This window comes from Coregonus clupeaformis, unplaced genomic scaffold (assembly GCF_020615455.1).
Source record: "Coregonus clupeaformis isolate EN_2021a unplaced genomic scaffold, ASM2061545v1 scaf0148, whole genome shotgun sequence".
Classification (NCBI taxonomy): domain Eukaryota; kingdom Metazoa; phylum Chordata; class Actinopteri; order Salmoniformes; family Salmonidae; genus Coregonus; species Coregonus clupeaformis.
Genome location: NW_025533603.1, coordinates 28,474 through 46,961, shown reverse-complemented (window position 1 = coordinate 46,961; position 18,488 = coordinate 28,474). Strand labels below are relative to the sequence as shown.

The window sequence follows — 18,488 nt, the reverse complement described above, 5'->3', positions numbered from 1 at the left end:
GGGACAATGCATCCAACTGAAAATGACTAAAATCTGTAATATTAATTATATTCACATAGGTCTACACGAAACGGAATGAGTAAAAGTTTATTTTCAGTTAGTATATAAAAGAGACAGAATATTTCCAACCTACTTCCAGAGTTTGAAAACTCTGTGCTCCCTTTGCAAAGATTTGCATTTTGCCTTCGTATATCACATGCGCCGGAAACGCATGTGTGTTTCTTCCGGGAATCAACGTGTGCTAGAAAAAAAGTCACATGTGCGTACATTTAATCTGTAAACTGGAATCAAGGATCGAATAAATACATTATACTTAAACTATTGCATAGGTGAGTTTTGGAGAGTTGTCGTAAAGAGAAATGTCGTGATTGTTTGTGCCATACACAAGTGAATGAACAAGTCATGGTGACGGACTTGCACAGTGTATGTGGTAGCAAGTTCCAGCTAACTAGCTAGGTAACATTCTTTACAGCACATAGCAACCTCATGAGATTAACGTTGGTTTGTCTTTAGAATGCAACTTGTCTGTTTTTAACTGAGAAGTCAATGTGTCGTTACCTAACGTTAGCTAATTACCGGCATATCATCATACTTGAGTATAAGCGGATACCATTGATGGATAACGTTAGTATGCGTGGAAGTTTGTACTAACGCTTAGCAGTTGTCAACTAATTAGCTAGATAGCTACCTAACATGTTTATGAAGAGAATGCCCACTTGGCATATGAAAAGGATGTTCCACGTATTATAATAACTACATATTACACCGTGATGTTAGTGACATGTCACATTTTTAATATTTCACATTCCTTTTTATTTTTGTCCACATCAGAGTGCAGGTCAGAGTTAAGAGGTGATATATTCTCAGGAACATGTTTTCAATAAACTTTTCAAGTTAAGCTGATTTTTCGTTATTTATAACTTTGTTATTTGCAACGTTCTTGGAACAGATTCTGAAAATGAAAAAAATAAATAAAATGTATGCACTCACTAACTGTAAGTCGCTCTGGATAAGAGCGTCTGCTAAATGACTAAAATGTAATGTAAATGTAAACATGTTCCTGAGAATATAGCTAGCAACCATCTTTCAGAGTTGCCATCAGTGCATAGTTAGTGACTACCTTCATCCCATTCTGATCCTATGCCTTAGTGTGTAAATCCAACGTGATCATTTTACATTTTTAGTCATTTAGCAGACCCTCTTATCCAGAGCGACTTACAGTTAGTGAGTGCATACATTTTCATACTGCCCACCCCCGTGGGAAACGAACCCACAACCCTGGCGTTGCAAGCGCCATGCTCTACCAACTGATCATGACTTATATGTTCTCTCCAGACTACCTGTGTAGGTGTTAGTCATGGGCAGGAAGTTGGATCCCACCACTTATGTGAAGAAGGGGCCGGGGCGGAAGTCCAGGAAGCAGAAAGGAGCAGAGACTGAGCTGGCCAAGTTCTTAACGGATGGTGAGAGGGATGCTATTGTAACATACAGCTTCTGAAGAGCTGAAGTCATGCTCAGTATAACCTCACTTGCTGGGAGTACAGTGGTACTAAAGCAAGGATACATGACTGGGAATGAGACATGAATCTTTAGAGGTTGATGCTCACTAACTAACTATGCTTGTCATTTGCAGAGGATACTGCACCAAAACGACTGTCAAGCAGGTCCAGGAAAAGGTATGTTTATAATCTTTTGGATGTTATGTCGTCAACTCCTTTTTAAACCACTGTGTAATGTAGTGTCACACACTTTAGCTGAAGATGATGGTGATAATGATGATGACGTTTTGTAGAGCTGGGAAGCGAGCTCAGGTGACCAAAAAGCCCAAGGAAACCATTGAGAAGGAGGAGCCAAAAAAAGGTAAGTTACTGTTCATTCATTAGCATTGGGGGGTAAGTCATCTAAGTCCATGTGGATCCAGAGTCAGACAGCCCCATCCATTCACTGTGTTCTCAATACTATAGCCATGAATGTCTATGGTGACTGAATTGGTTTGTTTCCCCTGTTCTCAAGGATTCACAGATGAAAACAGTGAATGGCTGAAGCCAGCAAAGAGGAAGCGTGAGGTCGGCCAATCAGATGACGAGGATGACAGTGACAGCCAATGGGAGCAGGAAGAGGACGAGGGACAAGAGGGAGGGGAGAAGAATAAAGGGAAAAAACTGCTAATTGAGGGAGATGATGATGAAGACCTGGTTGATGACTACGGTGCATTGGAGGACAACAGTGAAGGAGAGGGGGAAGGAGACGGTGATGGAGCGGAGGTATGTGAAATTATTGAAGGAAGTTATGCGTCCAGGACATGTTCTAAATAGCAAAACAATGTTCTTCCTTCAAAGTTCTTACTGTTCTTTAGCAAGGTGCTGAGTCTTTGTCTGTTGAATCATCTGTTCCTTACTCCTCTTTTCATCTCTCGTTCAGCTGCTCCCCATCGAGCGAGCTGCCAGGAAGCAGAAGAAGCTGCAGGAAGCCATGGGCCAGGAGAGTGATGATGATGATTATAAGGGGAAGAGTGGAGATGAAGACATGGATGAAGATGACACGGTACAGGCTAATATAGATGAGATGGACAAATTCATACTACCTGGTGCAGAGGAGATAGCAAAAGAGGGTGAGTTTAGAGCTTAGATTTGTACTTTTTAGATTTGACAGTTATGCTTTTTGTTATGCCAGTTTACACATTGCTACGTGTTCTTTATCGGTGCCTGTGGACTCCATCTGTACTAAGTGTCTTTCTCTCTCCTGTGGATGCAGGCGTTTTGCTTGTAGACCTGCAGACCATCCACCAGAGAATAAAGGACAACGTGGACGTTCTCTCTCACTTTGCCACCAAGAGGGAGGAGGGGAAAGAGAGAACAGAGTACCTCTCTCTCCTGAAAAAGGATCTTTCCACTTACTACAGCTACAACAATTTCCTCATAGACAAACTGCTGGATATCTTCCCAGTGTCAGAGGTATGTATCATTGCTATGTTCTCCCGAATGTTATAGTAACGCAAAATGAACAGGAAGTCTATGGAAGGTTACGTTTTGTTGTAACGGTTTTGTCATCATGCTGAACTAAGGCTTCCCTCTTTTTATGTGCTTTGTAGCTGATTGATTTCCTGGAGGCCAATGAAATTCAGCGACCTGTCACCATTCGGACCAATACACTGAAGACGAGGAGGAGGGACTTGGCTCAGGTAACAAACCTTACTCTTTCAACTTGGCTCAAATAAAGGTGCCCCAACTCCACCCCTACCACCTAGGCATTGGTGTAGCTCTGAAAGGATTAAGACTAGGGGTCCATTTGGAATTGACCAAAGGATAATTGGATGCTAATAGTAATGCCTGTTCCTCTGCCAGACTGAGTGACGTGTATGTTCTTTGTCCCAGGCCCTGATCAACAGAGGGGTGAATCTGGATCCTCTGGGGAAGTGGTCTAAAGTGGGCCTGGTCATCTTCGACTCCTCAGTACCCATAGGTCAGTACCAGCACACTCTAACCTTTTATATGTGTATGACAGATTAGAATGTTAATTTTCTAATTACTACTGTTATTTTGCTTTCTGTGTGTTTAGAGTAAGTATACATTAATTGATGAGTGTGTCTTCCTGTCTGTGTCTGCCCTGTGTTAAACCTAGTATTTTTCCGTTCCCAGGTGCGACCCCGGAGTACCTGGCTGGTCACTACATGCTGCAGGGAGCCTCTAGTTTCCTGCCTGTCATGGCTCTCTCTCCCCAGGAGGGGGAGACGGTGCTCGACATGAGCTCAGCTCCAGGGGGAAAGACCACCTATATGGGTGAGGATGTTAAAAATTAGAGTTGAATGGCAATGAGCACAATACTGTTTACTGCTGTTGGTCTCTACAATTAACCTAATAATCAAGGGCAGCCTTTCTTAGATTATGGGTTGTGACATGGGAGTTAGAATAGAAGAAAACACAAGGTGCCATTTTGAAATTTGGTTGTGCAGCAGTGGTTTTTCTCTTGCTATGTCAGTCAATAGCCACGTTTCCATCCACAGTTTTTATGTGCGTAAAGTCATAATGTATAAAAAAATATATAGATATTATTATAAATGGCGACATATCATTTGTTCGTTCGACATGGTGGGATCTTTTTATGTCTGTAAAAATAATTATGCGAGAAATGGCAGTGGAAACGCGACTCGGGAAACCATGCAATTTATTAGGCTACAGATTAAATAAATGATGAACTTCACAGGGTGGTGAAAGTGCACAGGGATGAGCTTGATGCTCCTTTCCAATAAATATTGAGGGTCTTGTTCTGATGATCGATGCATGACTGCCGTTTGAAAAATAAAAAATATTCTCACTCTCATCCATAAAAAAATAATCATGTAGACTAGCCTACCCACACTGTATCTGCGAGCGCACGTGCCAAGACCAGAGTAGGCACATTTGCTATGTAACGCAACAGTTTTTGTGACAAAACTATCGGTAGAGTTGAAAATGCGATGGAAACACATAGAACTTTAGATATTTATTCGGTACATGAAAACTTAAGCGAAAAAGTACATTTTGTCTGCCCTATGTCATCACGCACTGATTTCTATCCGCAACAAGTCAGTTTGGTGAAAACACACCACTGGTGGGAAAATGTGCATCTTTTCTTTCTGCAGATTTTAGAATATTCGTATGAAAATCTGTTGCCAATTGGATGGAAACCTAGCAGTTAATTAGCCATGTCAGCGAACACTTTTTAGATTGGTAAGTTAGCTGGCTAGACTATCTAATCATGGCCGAATACCGACCGGGCACACAGGGCACGTGCCCAAGGGCCCTGAACTCCAATTTTTTATTTTTATTTATTTCACCTTTATTTAACCAGGTAAGCCAGTTGAGAACAAGTTCTCATTTACAACTGCGATCTGGCCAAGATAAAGCAAAGCAGTGCGATAAAAACAACAACACAGAGTTACATATGGGGTAAAAAAAAATACAACAGAAAATATATATACAGTGTGTGCAAATGTAGCAAGTCATGGAGGTAAGGCAATAAATAGGCTATAGTGCAAAATAATTACAATTAGTATTAACACTGGAATGCTAGATGTGCACGAGATTATGTGCAAATAGAGATACTGGGGTGCAAAAGAGCAAAATTAATAACAATATAGGGATGAGGTAGTTGGGTGGGCTAATTTCAGATGGGCTGTGTACAGGTGCAGTGATCGGTAAGGTGCTCTGACAACTGATGCTTAAAGTTAGTGAGGGAGATAAGAGTCTCCAGCTTCAGAGATTTTTGCAATTCGTTCCAGTCATTGGCAGCAGAGAACTGGAAGGAATGGCGGCCAAAGGAGGTGTTGGCTTTGGGGATGACCAGTGAGATATACCTGCTGGAGCGCAGACTACGGGTGGGTGCTGCTATGGTGACCAATGAGCTAAGATAAGGCGGGGATTTGCCTAGCAGTGATTTATAGATGGCCTGGAGCCAGTGGGTTTGACGACGAACATGTAGTGAGGACCAGCCAACAAGCGCGTACAGGTCACAGTGGTGGGTAGTGTATGGGGCTTTGGAGACAAAACAGATGGCACTGTGATAGACTATATCCAATTTGCTGAGTAGAGTGTTGGAGGCTATTTTGTAAATGACATCGGCGAAGTCAAGGATCGGTAGGATAGTCAGTTTACCGAGGGCATGTTTGGCAGCATGAGTGAAGGAGGCTTTGTTGCGAAATAGGAAGCCGATTCTAGATTGGAGATTCTTAATGTGAGTCTGGAAGGAGAGTTTACAGTCTAACCAGACACCTAGGTATTTGTAGTTGTCCACATACTCTAGGTCAGATCCGTCGAGAGTAGTGATTCTAGTCGGGTGGGCGGGTGCCAGCAGCGTTCGATTGAAGAGCATGCATTTAGTTTTACTAGTGTTTAAGAGCAGTTGGAGGCTACTGAAGGAGTGTTGTATGGCATTGAAGCTCGTTTGGAGGTTTGTTAACACAGTGTCCAATGAAGGGACAGATGTATACAAAATGGTGTCGTCTGCGTAGAGGTGGATCTGAGAGTCACCAGCAGCAAGAGCGACATCATTGATATACACAGAGAAAAGATTCGGCCCGAGAATTGAACCCTGTGGCACCCCCATAGAGACTGCCATAGGTCCAGACAACAGGCCCTCCGATTTGACACATTGAACTCTATCTGAGAAGTAGTTGGTGAACCAGGCGAGGCAGTCATTTGAGAAACCAAGGCTATTTAGTCTGCCAATAAGAATGCGTGGTTGACAGAGTCGAAAGCCTTGGCCAGGTCGATGAAGACGGCTGCACAGTACTGTCTATTATCGATCGCGGTTATAATATCGTTTAGGACCTTGAGCGTGGCTGAAGTGCTCCCATGACCGGCTCGGAAACCGGATTGCATAGCGGAGAAGGTACGGTGGGATTCGAAATGGTCGGTCATCTGTTTGTTAACTTGGCTTTCGAAAGGCAGGGCAGGATGGATATAGGTCTGTAACAGTTTGTATCTAGAGTGTCACCCCCTTTGAAGAGGGGGATGACCGCGGCAGCTTTCCAATCTCTGGGGATCTCAGACGTTACGAAATAGAGGTTGAACAGGCTAGTAATAGGGGTTGCGACAATTTTAGAAAGAAAGGGTCCAGATTGTCTAGCCCAGCTGATTTGTAGGGGTCCAGATTTTTCAGCTCTTTCAGAACATCAGCTGTCTGAATTTGTGTGAAGGAGAAGCAGGGGGGGCATGGGCATGTTGCAGCGGGGGGTGCGGAGTTGGTGGCCGGGGTAGTGGTAGCCAGGTGGAAAGCATGGCCAGCCGTAGCAAAATGCTTGTTGAAATTCTCGTTTATTGTAGATTTATCGGTGGTGATAGTGTTTCCTAGCCTCAGTGCAGTGGGCAGCTGGGAGGAAGTGCTCTTATTCTCCATGGACTTTACAGTGTCCCAAGGGGCTCCCCATTGATTTTGTTAGTCACTCTCATTCAGATATCATATTAAAATGGCATAAGTCATGGCAAAGTGTGTAGAATTGCAGGAAATTAACTTTAAAACTAAAATGTTTTGCCTGTGAGGTGGGGGAGCCACCCAACCATATCTCGTTTAGGGCCCCCAAAAGGGGGCATGTTTTCATGAGCTTGGGTCCCAGGAAAACACTGAATTTCTCATTTGGTTCCCATCCTGAAAAAGTTTAAGAACCCCTGATCTAGGGCTTAACAGGCAAGACTTACCTTTTATTGGATTACTTATTTATTGTGTATATGTGTGTCCCACAGCCCAGTTGATGAGGAACACAGGGGTGATTGTGGCCAATGATGCCAGTGCTGACAGATTGAAGAGTGTGGTGGGCAACATCCACCGTCTGGGAGTCACCAACTCAGTGATCTGTAACTACGACGGCAGGCAGTTCCCTAAGGTAATAAGAGAGGTTCTTGCTCTACATGCAGTTTGTACATGTACTGTATGACACAATATAAGTATGTATGTTACACCCATTGATGGTATGTTAACCTGTTAGTTACTATGTTCGCAGGTCATGGGTGGGTTTGACAGAGTGCTGCTTGATGCTCCCTGCTCAGGCACAGGAGTAATCGCCAAAGACCCTGCTGTTAAGACCAGTAAGGTGAGAAAAAACCTATTATACACTACACAGGCCCTTAGATTTACAGTAGACACTGGCCTTTAATGACAACTTCTTGTTCATGTCTTCCTAATCCTACTTTCTACGTCCTGTCTCTCAGGACGAGTCTGACATCCAGCGGTCGGCCCACCTGCAGAAGGAGCTCATCCTGGCGGCCATCGACTCTGTCAACGCTGAGTCTCCCTCTGGAGGCTATCTGGTGTACTGCACATGCTCTATCATGGTGGGTACACCTGAGTGTCACACTGATGACAAATAAACAAAATCTAAATTGGTGCTTTACTTAAAGTGAATTGCAATGATTTATTTTATCGCAGCTTTTTCTTGTGTTTTTTCGGTACATGTACAAAATGTCTGTGATGGTTAAATTAATTTGGACTAGAATAGCTGAAGTTACCTTACTGACTTTATCACCAGGTGGAGGAGAACGAGTGGGTAGTGGACTATGCTCTCAAGAAAAGAAACGTCAAACTCGTCCAGACTGGACTGGACTTTGGCAAAGAAGGCTTCACCAGGTAAAGGGGTTATAAGAACACCACATTATTCACATTCATCCAGATATTTACCTGTACCCCCCCTAACCGTTTTCTCGTGCAATAAGAAAAAATATATATATTTCCTCCCATTTAGATTCAAAGAGAGACGATTCCATCCCTCTCTGAAACTCTCACGCCGGTTCTACCCTCATTCCCACAACATGGACGGTTTCTTTGTGGCCAAGCTGAAAAAGTTCTCCAACACAGTCCCAACCACAGCAGTTGACAAAGGTAAAGTAGATGTCACCTTGGATCTAATAAACCACAGTGCTTTGTCCAGTGTCATGGAAACACCACTCGTGTTATATAAAAATAACATCCTGTTATTGTCACTATTCCAGACGGAGAAGAGGAAACCGAGCCATCTGAGGCAGTAGAGGTTACAGCTGATTCCTCTGATGAGGACAGACCATCTAAAGCAGGGTCTAAGAACAAGTCCAAGAAGCAGAAGCCAGTCCCTGGCAAGCCAGCTGACTCACAGAAGGCAACAGCCAACGGGAAACCAGCCAAAAGCATCGTCAAGAAAACAACAAACCCAAGCACCCTGAAAAAAAGTGAAAAACCAACTGGGACGAAAAAAGCAAAATTCGCAAAGATGGATGGTGAGACTGTGAAAGTGGACGGAGAGCTCAAGAAGTCCAACACAGTCAAAACAGAAGGGGAGACGACTAAAGAGTCAAAGGAAGGGAGCAGGTTTGAGAAAAAGGGCGATAAACAGAGGAAATCCCCCATGCAGAGCAAGAAGAGAATTGGGAAGAACAAATTCAATAAGTTGAAGAAGCTGCTGAAAAAAGAAGAGGTTGGACAATGAACATGTATAAAATGTTTATGAAAATGAAGACTGTAATTATTTTGCCGTTGTCACTAGTCAGAGAGGTCTAATTGTCATGACAGATGACAGTCATTTTCACAAGAGTTGAGCTGAGAATGTTAGGATAAATATTGTCTCCTTCTGGACTGAAAATCACTGCAGCAGGCCCTCCTTCGAGGGCCCTGAGCCCCACCCCCCTTTGGAGTAGGTAGATGTTGTCCCTAACCACACAGATACTAGAGCAGATATTTTTCATGGCCCTCATGGATGATTGGTTCTAGGGTAGGAGTATGGTAATCTGATCCTAGATCTGTGGTTGAGGGCAAACTTCTACCTTCAACTCTTGTTAAACATCACATTTTCACATTTTAATCCTTCCTTGCAATGTTATCTGTTTGTTTTAATTTCATTTTGTATGTCCTTTGATCAAGTTGATGGTATGTATTGTAAAGACTAATCCTTGAGACAATAAAACGTCTCAGATTGTTTGTCATACTCCCATCTTGATTATTTTTATATTACTGCAGTATTGTTGACCGTGTATGACATCAAATATGTTATTAGATAGTTTTCATAAACAGTACATTTAATTAATTATATTCAGTCTCTGACACAGTGCAAATACAATATCCTTCATTACGATTGATATTAAAATATCGTTACTTAGATTTGATTTCGGATCAAACCGAAGAACAACTCGTCCTCCTCGCCGGAAGTTGTGTTGTTTACATTTTCCAAGATGGCGGCGGGAATGTATTTGGAACACTATTTGGACAGTGAGTTAATTTTATATTATTTAAACGATTTAGAGATAAGAATCTGCAAATGTTTTCGATAGTTTAGCTGCCTATTTGAATTTCTCTGCATGTTTAGTCAATGCATTGCAAGAAGGAATGTTTTATTTTGAGAATTAGGCCGCTAGCTACCTAGCTAATCAACACCAACGGTCGTTTCGCCTGCTAGGCAGTAGCCTAACTAGAGTATCATCACAAATTGAAGATACAGTTGTTATACCAAGAGTTGGTATTATTAGTGAATATTAATCAGTCAAAAAAGTTGTTCATGATTGTTCATTTCTCATCACAGGCATAGAGAACCTGCCATTTGAACTGCAGAGGAACTTCAATTTGATGAGGGACTTGGATCAACGTACAGAGGGTGAGAAATAACACTAACTACAACTGGTACCGACCAATTCACTAACGTTACTCTGCAGAGTATGTGTGAACCACGTTTACAATGCATAATAAAGTACCAGCCATCTCACCCACCCACAAGTTTTGCATTTGAATTGCCCCTGATGAATGTATGCAAATGAAATCTGTCTCGCCTCCATAACAACCAGATTACCGGGGCTAAAGAACATTCATGCCCATGGTCCTCAACAATTTACCATTCAATGATCTGCTAATTTTCCAACATTATCAGATCATCTAGAACAAAAGATGCACTACAATTCTGTGAGGCGTCTTTACATATCAGTACTCTGTTGAGCTATTTGCACTGCCCCCCCACCCCATCCTTTTTACGCTGCTGCTACTCTGTTAATTATTTATGCATAGTCACTTTAACTCTACCCACATGTACATATTACTCCAACTACCTCAACTAGCCGGTGCCCCCGCACATTGACTCTGCACCGGTACCCCCCTGTATATATAGCCTCCCTACTGTTATTTTATTTTACTTCTGCTCTTTTTTTTCTCAACACTTTTTTTGTTGTTTAATTTTTTTGTTAAAAATTAATGCACTGTTGGTTAAGGGCTGTAAGTAAGCATTTCACTGTAATGTCTGCACCTGTTGTATTCGGCGCATGTGACCAATAAAATTTGATTTGATTTTGTTGGGCACAGCCATGGGATTTCTTGAATCCATTCATACTTGTAAAAGCCCTAGATACACATACTTCATTAAAAAAGAAATGTTATGTGGAAGCAAGTGACACAGTAACACACATCACATAAGGCTGATATTCTCAGATCAGTGGCATCAATAAAAATGCTTATCCAAACTTCTCACCCAACCCATCTCTTTCTCTCAGATCTAAAGGGGCAGATAGACTCCCTGGCAAAGGATTACACATCCAACGCCAGGACCCTCTCGTCTGAACAGAAGCTTACTATTCTGAGGCAGATCCAGCAGTCGTACAGCAAAAGCAAGGAGTTTGGGGATGACAAAGTGCAACTGGCCATGCAGACTTATGAGATGGTCAGTAGTAGTACTTTGGAGCTCTGTGCTTCCTTTGTATTGGAGCCTGTGTGGGTCAGTCAAATGAATCCTAAAGTGCAGTGGTTGTTCCCTAGGTGGACAAGCACATCCGGAGACTGGACACAGACCTGGCCCGCTTTGAGGCCGACCTGAAGGAGAAGCAGATAGAGAGCACAGACTATGATTCCACCTCCAGTAAGGGAAAGAAAAGTATGTATTTGAAGTGTGTGTGTGCACGTACGTGTCTGTTTCTCATGAGTGTTTGCCTTAGCATTTTGGCACACTTCAAAATATAAAATAATTACCAGAAAAAATTATACAGATGCAGTGAGCTCCAAAAGTATACAGATGCAGTGAGCTCCAAAAGTATACAGATGCAGTGAGCTCCAAAAGTATTGGGATAGTGACAATTTTGTTGTTGTTTTGGCTCTGTACTCCAGCACTTTGGATTTTAAATTATACAATGACTATGAGGTTAAAGTGCAGACTCCCCCCCTCCACACACACACATATTTTAGGGGACCAAAAGTCATTATCATTAAAGTAGTCAAAAGTGTAGTATTTGGTCCCATATTCTTAGCACGCAATGATTACATCAAGCTTGTGACTACACAAACTTGTTCGATGCAGTTGCTGTTTGTTTTGGTTGTGTTTCAGATTTTTTTATTTTTTTTATTTCACCTTTATTTAACCAGGTAAGCCAGTTGAGAACAAGTTCTCATTTACAACTGCGACCTGGCCAAGATAAAGCAAAGCAGTGCGATAAAAACAACAACACAGAGTTACATATGGGGTAAACAAAACAGAAAGTCAAAAATACAACAGAAAATATATATATAGTGTGCGCAAATGTAGTAAGTTATGGAGGTAAGGCAATAAATAGGCCATTGAGTCAATTGGAGGTGTACCTCTGGATGTATTTCAAGGCCTACCTTCAAACTCAGTGCCTCTTTGCTTGACATCATCGGAAAATCAAAAGAAATCAGCCAAGACCTCAGAAAAAAAATTGTAGACCACAAGTCTGGTTCATCCTTGGGAGCAATTTCCAAACGCCTGAAGGTACCACGTCCATCTGTACAAACAATAGTACGCAAGTATAAACACCATGGGACCACGCAGCCGTCATATCACTCAGGAAGGAGACGCATTCTGTCTCCTAGAGATTAACGTACAGTCAAAAACACAATAGAAAGTCTATATACAGTGTGTGCAAATGTAGTAAGTTATGGAGGTAAGGCAATAAATAGGCCATAGTGCAAAATAATTACAATTTTGTATTAACACTGGAGTGATAGATGTGCAGAAGATTATGTGCAAATAGAGATACTGGGGTGCAAATGAGCAAAATAAATGACAATATGGGGATGAGGTAGTTGGGTGGGCTAATTTCAGAAAGGCTGTGTACAGGTGCAGTGATCAGTAAGCTGCTCTGACAACTGATGCTTAAAGTTAGTGAGGGAGATAAGTGTCTCCAGCTTCAGAGATTTTTGCAGTTCGTTCCAGTCATTGGCAGCAGAGAACTGGAAGGAATGGCGGCCAAAGGAGGTGTTGGCTTTGGAGATGACCAGTGAGTTATACCTGCTGGAGCGCAGACTACGGGTGGGTTTTGCTATGGTGACCAGTGAGCTAAGATAAGACGGGGATTTGCCTAGCAGTGATTTTATAGATGACCTGGAGCCAGTGGGTTTTGCGACGAATATGTAGTGAGGGCCAGCCAACAAGAGCGTACAGGTCACAATGGTGGGTAGTATATGGGGCTTTGGTGACAAAACGGATGGCACTGTGATAGACTACATCCAATTTGCTGAGTAGAGTGTTGGAGGCTATTTTGTAAATGACATCGCCGAAGTCAAGGATCGGAAGGATAGTCAGTTTTACGAGGGCATGTTTAGCAGCATGAGTGAAGGAGGCTTTGTTGCGAAATAGGAAGCCGATTCTAGATCTAACTTTTGATTGGAGATGCTTAATGTGAGTCTGGAAGGAGAGTTTACAGTCTAACCAGACACCTAGGTATTTGTAGTTGTCCACATACTCTAGGTCAGACCCGCCGAGAGTAGTGATTCTAGCCGGGTGGGCGGGTGCAAGCAGCGTTCGGTTGAAGAGCATGCATTTAGTTTTACTAGTGTTTAAGAGCAGTTGGAGGTTACGGAAGGAGTGTTGTATGGCGTTGAAGCTCGTTTGGAGGTTTGTTAACAGTGTCCAATGAAGGGCCAGATGTATACAAAATGTTGTCGTCCGCATAGAGGTGGATCCGAGCGTCACCAGCAGCAAGAGCGACATCATTGATATACACAGAGAATAGAGTCGGCCCGAGAATTGAACCCTGTAGCACCCCCATAGAGACTGCCATAGGTCCAGACAACAGGCCCTCCGATTTGACACATTGAACTCTATCTGAGAAGTAGTTGGTGAACCAGGTGAGGCAGTCATTAGAGAAACCAAGGCTATTTAGTCTGCCAATAAGAATGCAGTGGTTGACAGAGTCAAAAGCCTTGGCCAGGTCGATGAAGACGGCTGCGCAGTACTGTCTTTTATCGATCGCGTTTATAATATCGTTTAGGACCTTGAGCGTGGCTGAGGTGCACCCATGACCAGCTCGGAAACCGGATTGCATAGCGGAGAAGGTACGGTGGGATTCGAAATGGTCGGTGATCTGTTTGTTAACTTGGCTTTCAAATACTTTTGAAAGGCAGGGCAGGATGGATATAGGTCTGTAACAGTTTGGATCTAGAGTGTCACCCCCTTTGAAGAGGGGGATGACCGCGGCAGCTTTCCAATCTCTGGGTATCTCAGACGTTACGAAAGAGAGGTTGAACAAGCTAGTAATAGGGGTTGCGACAATTCCGGCGGCTAATTTTAGAAAGAAAGGGTCCAGATTGTCTAGCCCAGCTGATTTGTAGGGGTCCAGATTTTTCAGCTCTTTCAGAACATCAGCTGTCTGAATTTGTGTGAAGTGTCCAATAGAAATGAATGGTAATTAATGTTTGTAAACACTAACACTCTACATTAATGTGGATGCTACCATGATTACCGATAGTCCTGAATGAATCGTGAATAATGATGAGTGAGAAAGTTAGATGCATACAGTGGGGGAAAAAAGTATTTAGTCAGCCACCAATTGTGCAAGTTCTCCCACTTAAAAAGATGAGAGGCCTGTAATTTTCATCATAGGTACACGTCAACTATGACAGACAAAATGAGAGAAAAAAATCCAGAAAATCACATTGTAGGATTTTTAATGAATTTATTTGCAAATTATGGTGGAAAATAAGTATTTGGTCAATAACAAACGTTTCTCAATACTTTGTTATATACCCTTTGTTGGCAATGACACAGGTCAAACGTTTTCTGTAAGTCTTCACAAGGTTTTCACACACTGTTGCTGGTATTTTGGCCCATTCCTCCATGCAGATCTCCGCAGTGATGTTTTGGGGCTGTGGCTGGGCAACACAGACTTTCAACTCCCTCCAAAGATTTTCTATGGGGTTGAGATCTGGAGACTGGCTAGGCCACTCCAGGACCTTGAAATGCTTCTTAAGAAGCCACTCCTTCGTTGCCCGGGCGGTGTGTTTGGGATCATTGTCATGCTGAAAGACCCAGCCACGTTTCATCTTCAATGCCCTTGCTGATGGAAGGAGGTTTTCACTCAAAATCTCACGATACATGGCCCCATTCATTCTTTCCTTTACACGGATCAGTCGTCCTGGTCCCTTTGCAGAAAAACAGCCCCAAAGCATGATGTTTCCACCCCCATGCTTCACAGTAGGTATGGTGTTCTTTGGATGCAACTCAGCATTCTTTGTCCTCCAAACACGACGAGTTGAGTTTTTACCAAAAAAGTTATATTTTGGTTTCATCTGACCATATGACATTCTCCCAATCCTCTTCTGGATCATCCAAATGCACTCTAGCAAACTTCAGACGGGCCTGGACATGTACTGGCTTAAGCAGGGGGACACGTCTGGCACTGCAGGATTTGAGTCCCTGGCGGCGTAGTGTGTTACTGATGGTAGGCTTTGTTACTTTGGTCCCAGCTCTCTGCAGGTCATTCACTAGGTCCCCCCCGTGTGGTTCTGGGATTTTTGCTCACCGTTCTTGTGATCATTTTGACCCCACGGGGTGAGATCTTGCGTGGAGCCCCAGATCGAGGGAGATTATCAGTGGTCTTGTATGTCTTCCATTTCCTAATAATTGCTCCCACAGTTGATTTCTTCAAACCAAGCTGCTTACCTATTGCAGATTCAGTCTTCCCAGCCTGGTGCAGGTCTACAATTTTGTTTCTGGTGTCCTTTGACAGCTCTTTGGTCTTGGCCATAGTGGAGTTTGGAGTGTGACTGTTTGAGGTTGTGGACAGGTGTCTTTTATACTGATAACAAGTTCAAACAGGTGCCATTAATACAGGTAACGAGTGGAGGACAGAGGAGCCTCTTAAATAAGAAGTTACAGGTCTGTGAGAGCCAGAAATCTTGCTTGTTTGTAGGTGACCAAATAATTATTTTCTTGTTTGTAGGTGACCAAATAATTATTTTCCACCATAATTTGGAAATAAATTCATTAAAAATCCTACAATGTGATTTTCAGGATTATTTTTTCTCAATATGTCTGTTATAGTTGACGTGTACCTATGATGAAAATTACAGGGCTCTCATCTTTTTAAGTGGGAGAACTTGCACAATTGGTGGCTGACTAAATACTTTTTTCCCCCACTGTAAATATCATACCTCCCCCCCAAAAAAATGCTAAACCTCCCCTGTTATTGTAATGGTGAGAGGTTAGCATGTCTTGGGGGTATGATATTTGTGTGTCTTAACTTTCTCACTCATCGTTATTCACAATTCATTCAGGACTATCCGCTATGTTTTGATATTTCAGGCGAGTCCAGGGGGCTGAAAGAGAAGAAGGTAGCTAAAACGCGATCTAAAGTGAAGAGCTCAGATGAAGATGGCAGTCCGAAGATTGCACAGAAGAAAGTCAAACTTCTCCAACCGTACGTTTATTATTGTGCACTCTATCACTTCCTTGCTTGAAGACAATCTCCTTCATTGGCCTTCATTTTGTGTGTGTGTACTCACCCACCCCTCTCTCTCATTGTCAGGGGGGAGTTCACTGCTCCAGCTGCTAACTTTGGGAACGTGCATCCCTCTGACGTGCTGGACATGCCAGTGGACCCCAACGAGCCCACCTACTGCCTGTGTCACCAGGTGTCCTATGGAGAGATGATTGGCTGTGACAACACAGATGTGAGTTTCCCCAGAAATCTCCCCTGAGTTTCCCCCAGTGTGTGCACTGACCTGACCTATATTGTTTTGTGTTGATCCTGGTTCTTGAAAACTACAGTGTGTGCGGACTTCATCAAACCCCTGTGTTGATTGTATTTGCAGTGTTCCATCGAGTGGTTCCACTTTGCCTGCGTGGGCCTGACGACCAAACCAAGAGGGAAATGGTGAGGGAATCAGTTAACCTACACAGACTAACCATACAGTACTACACTCACTGACCAGTTTATTAGGTACACCCGTCTAGTACAGGGTTGGACCCCTCTGTCTCCAGAATAGCCTGAATTCTTTGGGGCATGGCTTCTACAAGTCGGAAACGTTCCATGCTGACGTGATGGCATCACGCAGTTGCTGCATATTGGAAAGCGGTACGCTGTTGACACCAGGTAGGATGGGTTCATGGACTTATGCTGCTTATACTAAATCCTGACACTGCCATCAGTATGACGCAACAGAAACCGGGATTCGTCGGACCAGGTGATGTTTTTCCAGTGTTGGTGATAGCGTGCCCACTGGAGCCGCTTCTTCTTGTTTTTAGCTGATAGGAGTGGAACCCGGTGTGGTCGTCTGCTGCAATAGCCCATTTGTGACAAGGATCGACAAGTTGTGCATTCCGAGATGCCGTTCTGCACAGCACTGTTGTACTGCACCGTTATTTGTCTGTTTGCGGGCCTGCCTGTTAGCTTGCACAATTCTTGCCATTCTCTTTTGACCTCTCTCATCAACAAGCTGTTTTTGCCCACAGGACTGCCGCTGAATGGATGTTTTTTGTTTGTCATGCCATTCTCTGTAAACCCTAGACACTGTCCTGCGTGAAAAGCCCAGGAGGGCAGCTGTTTCTGAGATACTGGATCCGGCGCGCCTGGCAACGACGATCATACCACACTCAGTCGCTTAGGTCACTGGTTTTGCCAATTTCAACGTTCAATTGAACAGTATCTGAATGCCTCGAAGCCTGTCTGCCTGTTTTGTATAGCAAGCCACGGCCACGTGACTCACTGTCTGTAGGAGCGATCCATTTTTGTGAACGGGGTGATGTACCTAATAAACTGGCCGGTGAGTATCTTACATAACGGAAATAGTGATGGGATTTTAAGGTTTACAACTGAATATTCATTTTTTCTAACTCTGCAGGTATTGTCCACGCTGCTCTCAAGACAGAAAGAGAAAGTAAGCCCCTAAGGTAGAGCGGCCAACCGATTGTAGAGTCAGGATACTATGTTAGTAGTGTAGAGGAAGGAACATGATTTTCTTTCCCCAGGATAGTATTACATTGTTTATCAGTCTTCTAGCATAGAACAATTGGTGCTTTCTTTTTTTGTTTACTTGATTTTTCTTTCTTGGTTTAATGCAGTGTGAAGGAGATATGTGGTTACAGATGTATATAAATATGTTTCAAAGGTTATGAGAGTTGATAGTTACGAGAGTTGCATTGTGTTTTATTTCTATTTTATGTTTAAATTTTTTTGTAACTGAACAATAAACACTAAAATTCCCAGAGTGATTTGACAGTTAGTGTCCATAATACTGTAGTATGCATTTCACTAGGTGTGATTCACTGGAGTGAAATGGATTGATGTATTGTAATGGATGCGGTGTTGGACCATCCAGAACTGTTGTGCTTTCAAGTTTTGTGCTTACATACGTTTTGATTATTTTGTGTGCACTCTAACAAATGTATTTTAGCCTTACAGCTTGAGTGAGGAAATGTTCATTTAAAGACAGTGCTTTTATCTGTGGTAGTTGATTGAACTACATTTTTAATTTTACATTTGATAGAACTTGTTTAGAGGATACATTTCACAAGGGAAATATGATCAATACTGTAGCTGACAGAGGAACATTTTATTTTCAGTTTGAATACAGCTACTACCTCATCAGTCTTTCTTGTCCTTTTTTGTCCTTTATCATGTAGATTGGTTCTGAACAGCATAGATACAATTATATTTTGCATGAGGTTATCAGATTTACTCTACTTGATATTGCAATATTTGAGTTTTCAGTAATACAGTATCAAGAACATTGTAGCGTCCGTTATCCGCAGACAGATGGCGTAGTTTGTTCACCGAAGA

At 42.7% G+C, this 18,488-nt stretch overlaps 2 protein-coding genes across 2 annotated transcripts; both read left to right on the top strand.

The window, feature by feature from the left end:
* The first annotated feature begins 217 nt into the window (after nucleotides 1–217).
* On the top strand, nucleotides 218–9,420 carry LOC121586217 (probable 28S rRNA (cytosine(4447)-C(5))-methyltransferase). Its single transcript, XM_041902743.2, has 16 exons — nucleotides 218–329; nucleotides 1,336–1,463; nucleotides 1,634–1,676; nucleotides 1,793–1,860; nucleotides 2,014–2,264; nucleotides 2,422–2,611; nucleotides 2,755–2,954; nucleotides 3,092–3,181; nucleotides 3,375–3,462; nucleotides 3,639–3,779; nucleotides 7,221–7,360; nucleotides 7,478–7,567; nucleotides 7,686–7,808; nucleotides 8,003–8,100; nucleotides 8,216–8,352; nucleotides 8,463–9,420. Exons 2-16 carry the CDS (start codon nucleotides 1,358–1,360, stop codon nucleotides 8,930–8,932), a joined length of 2,235 nt encoding a protein of 744 aa, XP_041758677.1. The 5' UTR covers nucleotides 218–329; nucleotides 1,336–1,357; the 3' UTR covers nucleotides 8,933–9,420.
* Nucleotides 9,421–9,607: 187 nt separating this feature from the next.
* On the top strand, nucleotides 9,608–18,299 carry LOC121586218 (inhibitor of growth protein 4). Its single transcript, XM_041902746.2, has 8 exons — nucleotides 9,608–9,708; nucleotides 10,019–10,090; nucleotides 10,974–11,140; nucleotides 11,236–11,350; nucleotides 16,013–16,127; nucleotides 16,236–16,380; nucleotides 16,522–16,583; nucleotides 17,551–18,299. The coding sequence occupies exons 1-8, from the start codon at nucleotides 9,672–9,674 to the stop codon at nucleotides 17,588–17,590; spliced, it is 753 nt and encodes a 250-aa protein (XP_041758680.1). The 5' UTR covers nucleotides 9,608–9,671; the 3' UTR covers nucleotides 17,591–18,299.
* Nucleotides 18,300–18,488: the final 189 nt, after the last annotated feature.